Source organism: Wyeomyia smithii, chromosome 2, assembly GCF_029784165.1.
Source record: "Wyeomyia smithii strain HCP4-BCI-WySm-NY-G18 chromosome 2, ASM2978416v1, whole genome shotgun sequence".
Taxonomy (NCBI): Eukaryota; Metazoa; Arthropoda; class Insecta; order Diptera; family Culicidae; genus Wyeomyia; species Wyeomyia smithii.
In genome coordinates, this window is record NC_073695.1 from 18,617,972 (window position 1) to 18,633,554 (window position 15,583).

The window sequence follows — 15,583 nt, forward strand, 5'->3', positions numbered from 1 at the left end:
AAAAAACTCATAGATACTTCATATTTGTACAAATTGTACAAATTTAGAAAATATATTCCACATATGGTATAACTCTATTTGTAAATGACAAAGCAGCGTTTCAGTGTTCATATCGAATCGAGGTATATGTAGAATATACTGCGTCGGAAATAAAAGCATGGTATGTGCATTATTCTAGTTTTGTTTGTTCAGTTGTAGAAGCATGGAATTCCACTTGGTAAGTATCATCACCTCATCAAATTATAATTTTGCTTGAAATAACTGTTTGATTGGAATATTATTCATGGCGCATCCCAACGTAACTTTCTTGCACATGTAAGATCACCTTCACTTTTAGTGAATAATTACTAAAGGTTTTATTTCGCTATATATACAGGTGGCAAAAATTCCCGAGGCATCCGAGTCGCATCCTACGATCCAGATGATCCGACACATCAGCTAACGCAAACTGGTAGCGGAGGCAGCGCTGGTGGGGGTAACGAGATGTACAACAGTGGTAATGGGGGCGGAAGTGGTCGTGGCACAGGCTATACCAGTGGTCATAGCAACTACATTGCCCCACCGACGCTTGGCAGCCAACGGAAATTTATGCCAGCCGGCGGGGCACCTCAGAAGGTGTCAACCATCAGCCAGAACTATAACGAAAAGACCATGTTGCTGAGTAGCGATGACGAGTATCAGTAAAATTGTTTTCCGTCATTCCTTTTGTGTTAGTCATTGAGCAAGTTAAGCTATACGTTTATTTTGTGTAATATGTAAATGTGCCATTTTCAGTATCGATATAAGATGAAAAAGCTTTTACTATGCAAATAAACCAGAGCCAAGTGTTAGTGTAGGTTAATACTAACAGGTAACGAACAGGAAATGGAAGTAACATAGTTATTCATATATGATAGTTACAGTTATTTCGGTACTCAGTTTGTGGGAAGTATGTTGTTCGTAACACCTGGATAACGTTCCAAACGTTACTCAATTGTCACCGCAAACAAGGTTTGGATAACAATGTCTAATACTGACACTCCCTATCAACTAAGTAATGGAATAATATTCAATAACCTACCATTGCATTTCCAGGATGGGATTTAGTGTAAAAAAAAAATAAAAGCAGAATAAAGGAAAATAGAACTCGACATCAAGCGGTAACGAATAATGAAGTGCTTTTTCGGTAACTGCTGTAGAGAGAGTTTAAGACAACAATACATTTTTCATACCGTCTGAAATGCATACATGTTTCTGTATAGATAGTAACACAAGCAGAAAGCTGCATTTTTAAATGCTTATTTGAGTTCTGGAATAAAACGTGAACGCAAGGTGTTAGAACGGAACGTAAAACTTACAAAAACCATTAACTTCAACAGAGCTTACATTTTTGTGGCAACAACTTAAGAACTAACTTTTTGCCGGAAATCCAAAAGCCAGGTATACTAAAATTACATTAAACAGAATGATTATAACAATTGTGAACGATTTCGAAAATAACCATATGCATTGATATTTCATAGCTTACTTGGAGAAACCTGACAAGAATATGTCATTTATGTATTCCATAACACCAAACAAAAACAGTGCTTTCTGAAAACGATTTTCAACAAAAAATCAATGCCTGCATGCCTTTCTTCAACAAAGGTGACGAATTTCCACACCGAATAGTAAAATTGTTGGTTGGATGCCAACGCCTCATATAACAATACTACAAATACTGATTTGTTGCACCACACTAAAGTGTATTTTCCAATAATTCTGAGAAATGATTGATTAATTTATTGGTTAATTTATTGCTGCAAAACAGCATTACTTGAAACACTTGAAATGCAGTCAAGGACAGAAAGTTGTAAAGCATCAAATTCATTCGTAGTCATACGTCAAACATGCGATAGGTTCTTGGAAACCACCCTTTTCATTGTAACGTACGTACATTATGTTGCAGCCATTATCTTATCATGTGGAAATGCATTTTTTCTTCATCGACCTGTTGCAGATAAGCACAGTAATTCGCAATACACATTTAGATTACTTTGCAATCACATGGTCACACAAATCGATATTAGAGGCGCAAACCGTTTCTACGCCAAGCGTTCAATGTCGAAGCAAACTTACAACCAGAACTAGCGGCAATTGCAAGAGTACAATATTCCTGCCAATTCAAAAGCATATTTGCTATATTAAAGTCCACAAGTAGATAAAAACTTCTATTGTGAATTCTTTTTATTTTTTTTGTTACTACCCAACTAAAACCCACAGTAATGAGCAAAATTTATCCATAAACATATTGATCAAAAGATTATAAAACCAAGAGTAACACTGGCACATGCACTCTCGACTGAAGGTGGCAAAACTGTCCTAAATTTAAAATGATCTACCCTACTGGCGTACGCATTTGTACTGTATGATGAATCCTCACGTGAAAAAGATTGTTACCTATGCAACAAGAAACTCCTTTCGTTTTTTCAATACGCACAGCTTTGTAAGCACCGGCAGAGAGTAAACGGGAGACTAAAACTGAGTAAGAAATACAAAATGCAGAATCACTACTACTATTAGTTATCTGGAACAATGAAAATGGGCATCTCAACATTTGACAAACAAAAAAGTTGTTATTACTGAATAGAAAAGGCAGCGAAAATTTAGTCGAACAAAGGTAAAACTTGATACAATTTCTAAAACTGCGTATATATAATAAAGGTGAATATTATTTTATGTATGGTAGCAGTAGTAGTCAATAGTGTATCACTACCCAGATGAATTAGGCGCCTGTAAATTTATTTCCGATCTCATAGTTGTTTTATCACCCCGCCAACATCCTATCGCTCGCACAGCACTTCGTAGCTCTGTACGGCCACCTCTGCTCCATCGTACGGAATGTAAACACACCCATGGGACCGCTGTACCTTGCCGATCGTGTGTGATCCCTCGTGGTAAGCACGTCCAACATAGAGAACCTCTCCGTCGCTTGTATGGCCACCGACAACCGCATCCGGCGGAATTTCGCCACCCACGGCCGAATCCCATACTAGTTCCTTTCGGCAGAGCACCTCCACGCTGGAAACGAGTACTTCCTCACCACCGTATGCGACGTAGGCGGCACCTTTCATGGGTATTACCTTGGCAGGTAGCAGATCACCGCCGTGGTTTGCGCGACCTACGAAAATCGGGCAACCGTCGCTATCCTGACCTCCCTGAATCATATTCGCCGGATGAGGACCCGATACGCTGGTCCATACCCATTTAGTAGCTGCTGAAATGATAAGAGCTTCAGTACTTTTCTCGCTTCTCTACTGCGCATCCTTGCTATCTTACCCATCTTCAGAAAAGAATTCGCAGATAAACGGTGTTCTCTACAACAAGACTGCCACAATACTGATGCTCCGAGGGATGTTTTGTAACAACTGAACCAACAAGTGGTGAGGTGGTCTTATCTAAGCCAGAGATATCATTGTTCTTTTCGAACCCTACCCTAGTATTGGAACATCTATACATAGCTATTAGTGACACCCTCGGAGGTGAGTAAACTATTTGCACAACATTCGAACAACTGTTCCATTTACAACTAAGCGCTCTAGTGTTGTCATCTCTACATGCGAGTTATTAGTCAGTGTATGCTGATACCATTTTAAACTAACATATGCTCGATTATTCTGCGCGCTTGTTTAGTTTCGATAACTAAAGGCAGCGTTTGTAGTGACTCAAGTGACGGATGCTGGCATCATTTTTTAACATCAAATTTGTTCTCATGTTCCTCCAGTTATTCATTTATTATATATACATAGCCATTTTCGTCCGGTAGACGTCGCAGATTTCCCGGCATGTAAAAAACGTTCTGTGGTTTGGTGGGTGAAATGAAGTGTATACTGATATGCTCCTCATTTTTATAATTTAATGATTTATTTAAATGTTCACAATCTATGCGTCATTCAATTTCGTTGTTCTTCGTATAAAATCATGTTATACGGCATCACCCGCCGGGAATGGGTTAAAAGCACAAAAATAGTTTAAAAGTTATTCAAAAATGTAGACTGACGGTTGACTTGTTTTTATTGACAATGTAGTCATTTATTCCAGCAATAAGTTTATTTGTTGTTTTTGTTCGCAACTTTATGATCAGAAGGGGGGGGGGTCGGTTCAGAAAAAAAAGGAATGTTAATCGTTAGTAAAAACTGAGTGCCCATTGGGACTCAATTTCGGCTTTTCTTCACTGAGGTCATTGTTGAACTGGATGGTTTGATTTAAGTAGAGGAACTTGTTTTTTTACCATTTTTGTCCATTTATGGAGACGCTAGGTACATTGTAACCTATGGGATGGTAACGATGTGATTGCATAGTATATTGAAGTAATGATATTTTTCATGCGTTTCTGGAACATTATGATTCATCCATGTTTGAGCAAAACCATGGTGAAAAGCTTCAATGGTCTTTTCAGGAAACCGTCCGAGTCCTTCATTTGCTGCAAAGCATCACTTAGCCACATGAAATTTCATAATATGAAACTTCGATGCTATTGGCAGAGCCGGATTTATGGGGGGGCCCAGGGGGCCCGGGCCCCCACATTTTTAGGGCCCCCACAAATCGACAAAAAGATTTTTCTTTTTAAAAATGAGATTTAATCAAAAGTTCGATTTACAGTAAGAAAATTTGAACAGACCATTTCAATCTGACACTTTCCTTCAGTGTTATTTTTTCGCGAGCGCCAATATCACAACTACATCCATAAGAGTTCACCTTGGATTCTCTTGGAATGACACACATTAACACACCATTTGAATCGAACCAGCGCGCATTAAACGCCTAGAGTTAAAGTTTAGCCGACTGTCACTAAAAGCGCCAATCGAACTGTCAAAACTCGTTCCAATCGAACATCAGCAATGTTAAAACTATGATGAAAAAACTGTTGACTGTTTGATTGGAACTTTTCAGTGACAGTCGGCCAAACTTTAACTCTAGAGCTTTAGCGCGCATGGGAGGTAAAGCAAAGAAAGAAAATAATCCACAAGTTTTTTTAATGCATTGCTTTTGCTTACTTGTCCGAATCAGGGATACCAGATGTGCTTTTCAAAATGCAGATTTTCTGAGCTCGTGTGCAGATTTTATTGACCTGCAGATGTGTGTAGTTTTTTACTAGTTTCTATTATTGTCAGAGTCGTCTTATATTTGCGCCGTCTTTCTCAAATTGTGTGCAAATTTTTGCCTGTGTTTCGCTTTTTTTTTCAAATCGCGGTAGTTTTTTTTTTCAGGTATCAAGAAAAAAACTTGAAGACGAAACTTATTGAAAATAGGTTGCGTGCGACTGTGAAGAATGAAAGGCAGTCAAACTTAGCATTATTAGGTTTCGAGTACGAGTATACTGAAGAAGATGAATGTTGATTATTTAATTAATAAGTTTTCTGCAAAAAAACTCGTAAAGCATAGTTTACAGTTCCAAGCGAAGTGAAAAATTTGACAAGTGAAATAGCGTAAATTTTCGCTTGCGAAATCTGTCGTGAAAACCCGTTTGTGGAACACGCAGGTATTTCACCACCCTGCAGTTTACAGTTTAAGTGGAGTGAAACTCACGAGTTTACACTCCGAGCGAAGTGAAAATTGGCTGCAACTGACAGAATAGAAACGCACGCAAGTTTCGCTTGCTGCTCCTTTTTTCACTAGCGCTTGCATGCGTGAAAGAAATAAACCCAAGTGAAAAAGATGAGATCCACAACCATCGATTTCGCTGGATCGAATTTGTTTACAGTTCCAAGCGAAGTGAAATTTTATGCAGGTTGCATTTTTCACGAGCGTGAAAAAATGAACATGTTGTATGAGATTTTCACTTCGCTTGGAACTCTAAATAGAGCTTAAGAAAAAATTCTAACAAATTTTTGCTAATTTTTCAATAGCAAATAAATGCTTTTAACTCGTACGATGAAAAACAGTTTTGTTTTAATTTGGGCCCCCCACTATAACTGGGCCCCGGGCCCCCACAATCGTAAATCCGGCCCTGGCTATTGGATACCCTGAACCTGGCCAGCTTTCGCGAAAATTATATTAATAAGGTCAACCTCAAAGGAGTAAAATCCAGTGGTGAGTCGAAATGTTACCCCATGACGACGTACTCCTTGAGTCCAGCTTCGTGTAGGATGCTACGTTTCGATAACAATGCCATCTTGCAAAGCCGGATTTGAGCATGCCGAGAAGAGTTTGTTGCCGTGGTTCAAGGTTCAGCAGCACTACGATTATTCTTGGTAATGTTGGTGTAAGTGCTGTTCATTGAACCCAAAACAAATGTAGCGATGGCGCTGGACATATTTCCTTTTTTGACATCGTCACTGGACCAAAGAAGGCATGCTTACGCAATTGTAGAACTCTTAGGCATCCTTATCCTTTTCGCCAGATGGCATTCACTTACAGGCCAATTCTTTAATCGAACCAAGTGTTCGCGAGTTATCAAACTTAGATGGTTCCAAAATTTGGATATGTTCTGGTAATTCTTCTGTGGCCAGGGAGCAACAGTAAAGCAGGTATTACTCGAAGCAAATATTTGCTATTTTTGGTACTGATTTTATTTTGTGCAAATATGATTCGTACCAAAAATAGCAAATATTCGCTTCGTGTAATACTTGCTTAAGGATCAAGGCTTGGCGAACTTCTGAGTCCTTTAAACCTCGCATGTTCAGATGCCTTTGCACAATATTATGTTGTTCCTTGTCTTCCATCGATTGCAACTTTCAGGATACATTCTCCAAATTTTGGTAAACTTTACTTTGTTGAAACAATGCATACTAATTCGTCTACCGATCTACCTGATTCCTGATGAATTGTAGGGAACTGATAGTAAATATACATCGTAAAAAGATGTTTTTTTCTGACTTTTTCAAATAAACTAGCTGTTACAAAAAAAAAAACATTCAAAAAAAATCAAGTTGGAAAAATTAAAGACAAGTTTGCTTCTTGAATTTTAGTTTTTAGAGCATATTTTCGATTCCAACATTTTTAGGAATAATTGTATTCTAAGGATGTTAAAGACACTTAATTCTTTTTACACGGATTTCAGAATTGATGCGGTTTTTTACGCACTACGTATCCCCCGCCTGTTTGATGATGTTATTTTATTTTTTTTTCCTCCATTAACTTTTGCTTACTTTGCTACATGCTATACATAAACAAACGTTTTTGCGGAATCAAATTCAAGCATTATTGGAATACATTTGGTAATTAGGACAAAAGGGAGCACGTACCTACTTGTTTGATAATCCTCCATTTTTTATTGTTCATTTGTTAAAATAACATCAACAAGGTTTTTCGGCCCAAATAATTTTCTTATACTGCAAATTAGGTACTAAAGTCAAGAAGCGGCATCTTCAGCATCTCGCAGCTGGTGTCATCAAAGCATGTAGCGTAACGATTGAAATGGCGCTGGAGACCGGTTATCGTTAGGCAAACCAGACGTACGGTTCTGAACGGGACAGTACCGTTTTTCGACTGTTTTTAACCGTATCGTCTTTTTGCCATTTTGTACCGTTTTTGGATACTCCTTGAAAAATCTTAAATAGAGAGAATTTCAGGAACTCATTGCAAAGACGCACATTCTTTAGTGTCGGGCAAGTTCATCAAAGCAATGAATAATTGTTTGTATGCTTTGGTTGGTAAACATTTTCAAAAATCAATTTTATCATGTGTCCCGTTTTTTTTGAACCCAATTGTACCGTTTTTATCCCGAGAAAATCTAGTCAGCCTAGTTATCGTGCTAAAGCTGCTGTAGTTTGTTCGCCTATTCTGAGCGTGAAGAAAAGGCTATTTCGCAGCATGCGTCGTCAAACATAAATATTGAGTTGCTCGAGAATTTCCGAACAATCTACCCGTGAGGTCAATATGTCGGAAACGAATGTTGCCCTGATTATGTCCCGACGAATTTGCAGTGTGTCGAAGTTGATGAGTCTTCATCGCTGTTCGAGACTAGGTAGTCGAAAAGGGTCGTGATCGCGCACGGCCCTACGTTGTGTATTACATTCGCCCTTTGGCATCACAGGTGGGGCAATTACGGCCCAGGGACGAGCGTTCTTTCGGCACGACAACACAATACTAACGTTCACTATACTAAGTACATTTATTCTAAACGGAAAATATTTACAAGTGAGCAGCGTGCCGGCGCTGTCGCCGGACGCAAATTGACTAACCACAATGAACTGAACACAAGCGCAGCTGTAGAGAGCGCTTTTATAGGCTGCCTCTTGGACGGCAGCATTGTCGAGCCAGAACAAAGCTGAAAATAAGCGCGCGCAAACCAGCGTCGCTTAGGCCTCAGCTGGTCACTCACGGATGACAGTAATGCCCAGCTGAGGCGGGAGTTTTGGCACGAACATACTCCCCCCCTTGAAACCCCATGGGTTTCAACGTTTTCCGATTGAAGGGGTCCGGCAGGTGGAGGCACGGCTCCGATTATAAACACAAGGAGGCAGGGCTCCTGGAGGCATCGCTCCGAAAGGTGGAGGCACGGCTCCGACTATCTACACGAGGAGGCAGGGCTCCGTAGGGTGGAGGTATGACTCCGAATATTCACACAAAGGAGGCTAGGCTCCTGGAGGCATCGCTCCGAAAGGGTGGAGGCACGGCTCCGAAAGTAGCGTGGACGCAGAGGTCCGTCAATGGAGGCACTGTTCCATAAACATCACTTTGTACAGACGCGTGGGGTCCGGGATGTATACACAGCTCCGAAAGCAGGCACGGCTGCTAACCATTCCATGGCTGGACGCATGGATCCAAGGGGAGGCACGGCTCCAAACACACATAATGACGCAAAGGTCCAGGCGGAAGTTCAACTCCGAAAACTCGTAGACGCAGCGGTCCGGGTGGAGGTTTGACTCCGTTGAAAACAGTCAGGTAACTGACGTGAACTGAAAATTATCACAGCGTAAACGTACTGCATTGTTGCAGATAAGGATAAATACTTAACTAGGCAGGATAGTGGGGCAGCAGTTTTCGGTCGCCGCGGTTGACCTAAACGCGCTACCCCTAGAGGCATCGATTACTGGAAGCGCCTGGCCACTTTTAGCTTGTGGCTGCCCATGATGAAACGGATGAAAGTCGATTCGTCCCGTTGATCAGCATTCCTTGAAATTAGTGGACGGCACGGTAACGGAAAATTCCTACTGCTTATGCGTCGCAGTCTCCGCACTGAGTGGCGCACGGAAATCATTGTCTGAAGATGTTTCACACCACTAATTTTCAAGTTGTCGGTTGCAAATAGGTAAAATTCGTTTGTTTGACCTTCACTCAACCTTCTAGTCTGAAATCCACTCACTTTTCTACGTACAAATTTAGCCGTGTAGGTTTAGCTCGATGCGGGTGACGTCCCGTTAGTAAAAATTGGCGCTCGAACACTCGCGGGTGATGCCAAATTGGCGCGATCCTGGTCACGGCACCAAATATGATCGCGCACGGCCCTACGTTGTGTTGAATTTCGCCCTTTGGCATCACGAGAGGGCAATTAAGGCCCAGGGACAAGTTTTCTTTTCCCGGCGAACGCAAACGCAAGTCTTTACTTAACTACATTTATTCTATACCGTACAATATTTACAACGGGGCAGCGTGACGGCGCTGCCACCGTACGATTATCGACTAACCACTAACGACTAACACTGGCGCTGCCACCGTACGATTATCGACAAACCACTAACGACTAACACTGGCACTGCTCTGAAGAGCGCTTTTATAGGCTGCCTCTCGGACGGCAGCATTGTCGAGCCAGAACAAAGATAAAAATAATCGCGCGCAAACCAGCGTCGCTTGGGCCTCAGCTGGTCACTCACGGATGACACTAATGCCCAGCTGAGGCGGGAGTTTTGGCGCGAACAGGTCGTTACAGGGCAATCTTTGGAGACTCAATTTTGCTTACTTCATTCAGATTGTAGGGATTCCACACTGATGCGCAGTATTCTTAGTTCGAGTACACCAAACCTAGCAGTTTCTGCTAGCCTTTTTGATGGTGAATGTCATGTGTTGTTTGAAAGTTGTCTTTGGGTCAAGCAGTACTCCCAAGTCCTTGACACAGTTTGAGTGTCGCAGAGGTGTGTTTTATAAGTTGTAGTTGAAAGTCTGTGGACCTCGCTTTCTGGAGAGCGTTGTTATCTCGCATTTGTCGACGTTAAATTGCTTGCGGTTGTCAACGCACCATTTTGCGAAAACCCATAACTTGTCCTGGAAAGCTGCGGCATCTGACGGAGTTTTACCTTCTGCGAACTTCAGGTCGTCAGCAAATGACAGTCGAAGGCCTTGGAGTCGGAAATTGAAGTCGTTCAAGTAGATCAGAAATTTCAAATGCCTTGCGAAATGTCGAAGTGAGAGGAGGAAAATGTCGAAAAGACACCATCGATGTTCACTACTAAACAACGGTTAGACAAATTCGACTGAAACCACTTAAGCAGTGGGCTTCCGATGCCAAGTTTTTAGAGTTTCGCTACGGCGACTCGGTGGTTTAGTTTATTAAATAGAGCGGATTGGTCTGTGTAAATAACGTCCGTTTGAGACTGGTTGTCCAAAGCTGTAAGATGTGAGCGTCAGGAGACTTGTGGCCGTTGATCGCTTAGGCATGAACCCGCGTTGGTCGTCTGTGATGTACGTGATGTACACGACGAGCTCGAACAGTTCCGGTATAAAGCAAAGAGCGGAGATTCCAAGGTAACGTTTCTACTATTTCCTTTCTTGTGTACTAGGAACATGTACGCCGATGAAATGGATGGATTGAGTGAATAGACGACACATTGGAGAGGTCCGGCGGACATGGAAGACCTGAGTTTCGAAGACCGCGCTATCATCAATAGAGAGGTTAGTCAGTGCACGACCGAGAAAAGGGACACGTTCTATTGCGGCAGTTATCTCGTCCGTCGTTAACCGTTCGTCCACAATATCTGCGAAAACAATTGGCTGATTGTTCGACAGAGTTCGCAGTATCGCCGTCTAAGTGCATACTCGAAGGATGGCCGTCATCTTGACGCTGTTCGCTAAACTATTTTCAAAACGGTTTTAAGTTACGTTTAAGCCTACGCTCGATATTACGAAGGAAGCTTCGGAAGCCATAGCGACTTAAATGTATGTATTGATCGACGGTCATTGATCGACAAGTAGTGGTTCCGTAGAGGTAGAGTTCAGTATCTTGAAAACCTCCTCAGGGTTGCTATTTTTCCGATTTAAGACGTTGTAATGCAGGGTTCAGCCAGGCAAATTTCTGTTGGACAGAGATGGTCTTTTTTCACATATCATTTATTTGACACGACACAAATACAATTTAATGTTTAACGGCGCAAATTATATCTGATGACTTAAAACTAAAAAGATGGTCCTTTTAGGGACGTGTCGATCTTTGGCGTAACTTAAAATGTAGGAGAGAGTTGAGGCGTCATCCGTGTCCAATACGGTATTTCAATCGATTCCAGTTAGCAATACGCCAAATCGTAGTAAACAGTTGTTGTTACTGAAGTCACGTTGTGACAGACTCTCTGATGGAACGTGTTTAACAAGTGGAGAAGAAGCCAGCGACACCTTAGCAATCTAGCAGTTCGTTAGAGGTTGTTGACAACGTAGACACAGGACCGGGACGACTTGTGATCGCCAGTTGGAATGGCTCGACTGCGGCGGGGAGGTTAGAGGCATCCATAATGCTAACATCGTTGCGTTATGTTGCGTGTTGACACGGCAGTTGAATAAGGTCTCGGTCTTTTTCCAAGAGTACTGTCATGCTGGTGGGAGTCGGGAATTTGGTCGTCTTGAAGCGGTGGGTCTTTAGTCGGTCGGCTAGAAACGCGGAGTGCATCAACAATTGAATGATTGCGAACAGATTTATACTTGCCGCAGATAGAAGTATGGAAGTTCTGTTCCCCTAGCCGGCACGCAGGACCAGAACGACTGATGAACTTCTATGATGCTGTTAAGGTTGCGTCCCTGTAATGACTAAGCGTGATTGATCAAGGTTCAAAATTTTTATCGCACCTTAATGACAAAGCTATACCTACAACAAGCGTATGCAGCCGACACCGGTGCATATTGAGAGTTTAAATAAGCAAATGACAAAATGACAGAGTTCATAACGGAAAGGTATGACTAATCCATTTTGTTTTAAATTTATTACTTGTTATATACATTACTAATACTGATTTCAGCGGATGTCAACCATCCGATTCTAGACATAAATATCTAGTCAAAGGTGTTCAATACATTTTCAATCATGTTTCTGCGACAAACTAATCTGAAGGGTGGTTTCATTTATGTCCATGGCATCATTGCTGCCACACTATCAGCCATTCATAGTACCGGGTAAACCGCGTTGTTTACCCATTGGCAGATCTGGGTTAATTTCCTAAAACTCCAAACCACGAAATGAACACAGACATGTTCTTATATATCAAGGTTACAAAACAATACTCAGAACACTGGTTTGGTCTTTTGACGTAGAACTACGTTTTTCTTTAGCCTACCACATAGGGATGTGAATAGGAAAGCTATTAACGAAACGGGGACGAAAAATGGTCCTTTTTAAATGCTTATAAATCGGTTTGTTTTCAACCGATTTTCTTGATTCTTGCAGCAATTGTTTGGAAAATTATACACGCATCCACCCGAAAGTAGAAAAGTGTTGATTGATTAGGCGAACTATTGTACTATTGAAAATTGTCGAGCCTTGTTGAAATGCAAATTACGTCCTCTGATTGGTCGCTTGCTGCCTTCCCCTAAAAAGGTCGACAGAATAGTATAACTAGTTAGCCGCATCGTAGCGAATTGCGGAAGTAGTAGCAGCGGGTTGCGCCAGTAAACAAATCACATCACGTATCTAAGCAGCAGCGAGGTAGCACCAAACGTCTCGATACGCCAGTTAAGGGCTTCGGCCTTCTTCCCGCAATAAAGCTTTGCTTTATCTTGGCAACAACACATTCTGTGCTGAATCTAAGAAAACACAATCTGTCGCGGCCGTCCTATTTACTGAATGCGAAAACAGCTCTTACAGATTTTGAACAGGAAAATGCCTTTCTCAAGGCAAATTAACAGGTAATTGAAGGTTAATAACTTTTTGGCAATAACACAAGCATTCTGTGCTGGATCCTAGCAATCAAATGCTGTCGTGATTAAAATTTTTATTTTATTCATTTACCTAATCCCCCCCCACTGTTGGGGCAGCAAAAAGGCTGCGATCAGCATAACCGATTTTGAACAACAAACTGCCCTGTTCTGTTAGAACGCCTTAACAAAGGTGATTAATTTGACTTTACAGGAATAAATTGAAGTCGAATCAATCAATCAACATGAACAGAATTTCGTCGTCTCCCAGCTGCTCAGTTGCAACATGATGCAACACGCAACAACGAGCAAACGAAATCGCTTGATTTTACAAACCGCAACACGATACGGGTTAAAATCGTTGCGTGTGTGAGAGCATCATCGGTGTTTATTCGCTGTATACAAAAACAAATCAGAATTGTGGAATAATTCATCTAAAGAACATTAGAGAATGGTAAAATTGAACAGAAAGGCGTGGTCTATTTCATAGCAACCTTCGGCTATAAACGAGTGTTTCTGGTAAAACCAGCTACATTCATTAGTCGGAAGCAGGCTTGCCAGATCTACGGATTTATCCGTAGATCTGCGGATTTGTTCACTTCTACGGAATAACGTTTATATGGGAAATCCGTAGAAAAGAGGAGGAAATCCGTAGAATCTACGGTTTTTAACGAAATAGTTCTGGCATTTCTGGTCGGAAGGTAAGCTGGCTAGACCGTCCATAACGTTGACAGCAGTGGCAGCAGATATCAGCACTTAGTAGTAACAGCGGATTGCAGCGGATAGCAGCGGGTTGCGCCTATGGCTGCCTTTAAATCAAACGATTCACTTGCCCTGTGGTTGGTCACCACGTCTCAGGAGCAGCGCGGCTCTTCTCACTTCTCAGCGTGTGTCGTCAGACTGCCGTTATTGCCCCACTACTGAGGCAGCATAAAGGTTACCTTCAGCAAATCCAATTTTGAGCAGCAAAATGCCTTCCTCAAGGCAAATAAACAAGTATTTGAAGGTTAATAATTTTTTGACAACTCAAGCGAGCAATCTGTGCTGGATACTAGCAACTTAAATCCGTAGCGGCCGTTAAATTAACTGAATGTGAAACAGCTTTTACAGCTCGTGTTTTCAGTGTCTTTACTCCCCCACTATTAAGGCAGCACAAAGCAAGCATTAGAAGACTTTATGACTCATTTATGAAACACCTACAACAATGCATTTGTTAATAGTGTGCGTAGTTCTACGTCAGTTATGCGGCGTGTCTTGAATACAACCTCCTTCTTTTTTGTTATTTTTGTGTTGGCCCAAAAACGTCCCGCCCCCGACGCATTTGTATTGCCCGAGCGATTTTTTTCTAATTCTTATAAATAAAGCGAATAATTCAACTATTCACATTTTCTAGATTAGCGTTTGTATATTTAAGCTAAATGTATTAACTTTAAATTACTTCTTTAACAAAAAAGGTCAGATAAATGTCTGTGCCCCACCACGCAAAACAGAGTAGCTACGGCTCTGGTCCCGCGGATTGATGAAATTCTTGCTCGATAAGTTTGACTATTGAAAATATTCGGCCGTACCTGCAAAGACGAGAACGTGGGAATCAAAATTAAATTTTGCATGGATTTTTTTCCGAAATAGAAAACATTTCTTCCAATTCAAACGTTTCTTTTTATAAAATCGAGTGAGAATTCTAATGTAGATAGAGAGCACCAAGCAAGTGGGATTACAGTTGTGAATACCGCCTAGGCCGTTCCATGAAATTTCGGGTTAAATTAAACGTATCACTAAGTTGAGCTAAATGTACGTAAGGCCGGATATTACTTCATAAGCGCCACGTATTGTTATCTAGCAGTCTTGATAATCCGTCAGTTACTGATAAACTTAACTGAGTGCAAAAAATAACCTACCACCATTACAATTATATATGCAACGAAAATAAATCAGTGCAACGCACATGTTAGACAGTAAACTTTGCTTACTTAGTATTGATTTGTTGCAATATGAATCTTTCGACACAACGTATGTTATCTAATCAAATGCTTAGCAACAAGTATTTGCAGAACTGTTGTTGCAGACTTCACGAAGAAATGGACAAATGTGATAGGAAAAAAACATACCAATAAAACTTTGAGGTTTTACAGTCTGACAGTATTAGAAAAAATATTTTTGGAAAAAAACTAATATTATCTAGCTTACCGCAATCAGTATACTAAATCTTTTCTTATTTTTCCGAAGAGGATTAAGTTGTTGATAGTAGCGCACCTTTTAACATTAGTTTAAAATATATTTTAAGGCTATGATGTGTTTTACACGGTTCGTGATCTGAAAATTTGGGCTTGGAATATTCTTCCGCAAGTACTAATAAGTCTTACGCAGGGAATACGATTTGCCGTATGCAATGGTTAGAGACATCAACTTATAACAACTCCTTTGTACCAAATAAAATTAGGAAAGGAAACGTATGCAAAAACACATGAATAGTAATAAGAAAGAGTTCCAACACATGATTCATTTATACTCAGTATATGATAAGGAAACTGGTAGGCACGAAATGCACCGGTCCGTGATAAGTTATCGT

The 15,583-nt window shown here is 40.9% G+C and overlaps 2 protein-coding genes across 7 annotated transcripts in view; one reads left to right on the forward strand and one right to left on the reverse strand.

The window, feature by feature from the left end:
- LOC129720188 (transmembrane protein 184B) overlaps positions 1–2,706 on the forward strand; it is a 67,215-nt gene extending 64,509 nt beyond the window's left edge. For all 5 annotated transcript variants that reach the window (XM_055671630.1, XM_055671626.1, XM_055671628.1 and 2 more), the window contains one exon: positions 377–2,706. In XM_055671630.1, the coding sequence (XP_055527605.1) occupies positions 377–684 (308 nt within the window). In that variant the 3' untranslated portion in view covers positions 685–2,706. The remainder of the gene's footprint in view (positions 1–376) is intronic.
- Positions 2,569–3,435, reverse strand: LOC129720190 (uncharacterized). 2 transcript variants are annotated; one of them, XM_055671635.1, is made up of 2 exons: positions 3,298–3,435; positions 2,569–3,232 (listed from the first exon to the last, which is right to left on the reverse strand). In XM_055671635.1, exons 1-2 carry the CDS (start codon positions 3,299–3,301, stop codon positions 2,802–2,804), a joined length of 435 nt encoding a protein of 144 aa, XP_055527610.1. In that variant the 5' UTR covers positions 3,302–3,435; the 3' UTR covers positions 2,569–2,801. The 2 variants fall into 2 exon arrangements, with proteins under 2 accessions (XP_055527610.1, XP_055527609.1); XM_055671634.1 differs by having other exon boundaries at positions 2,569–3,235.
- Positions 3,436–15,583: the final 12,148 nt, after the last annotated feature.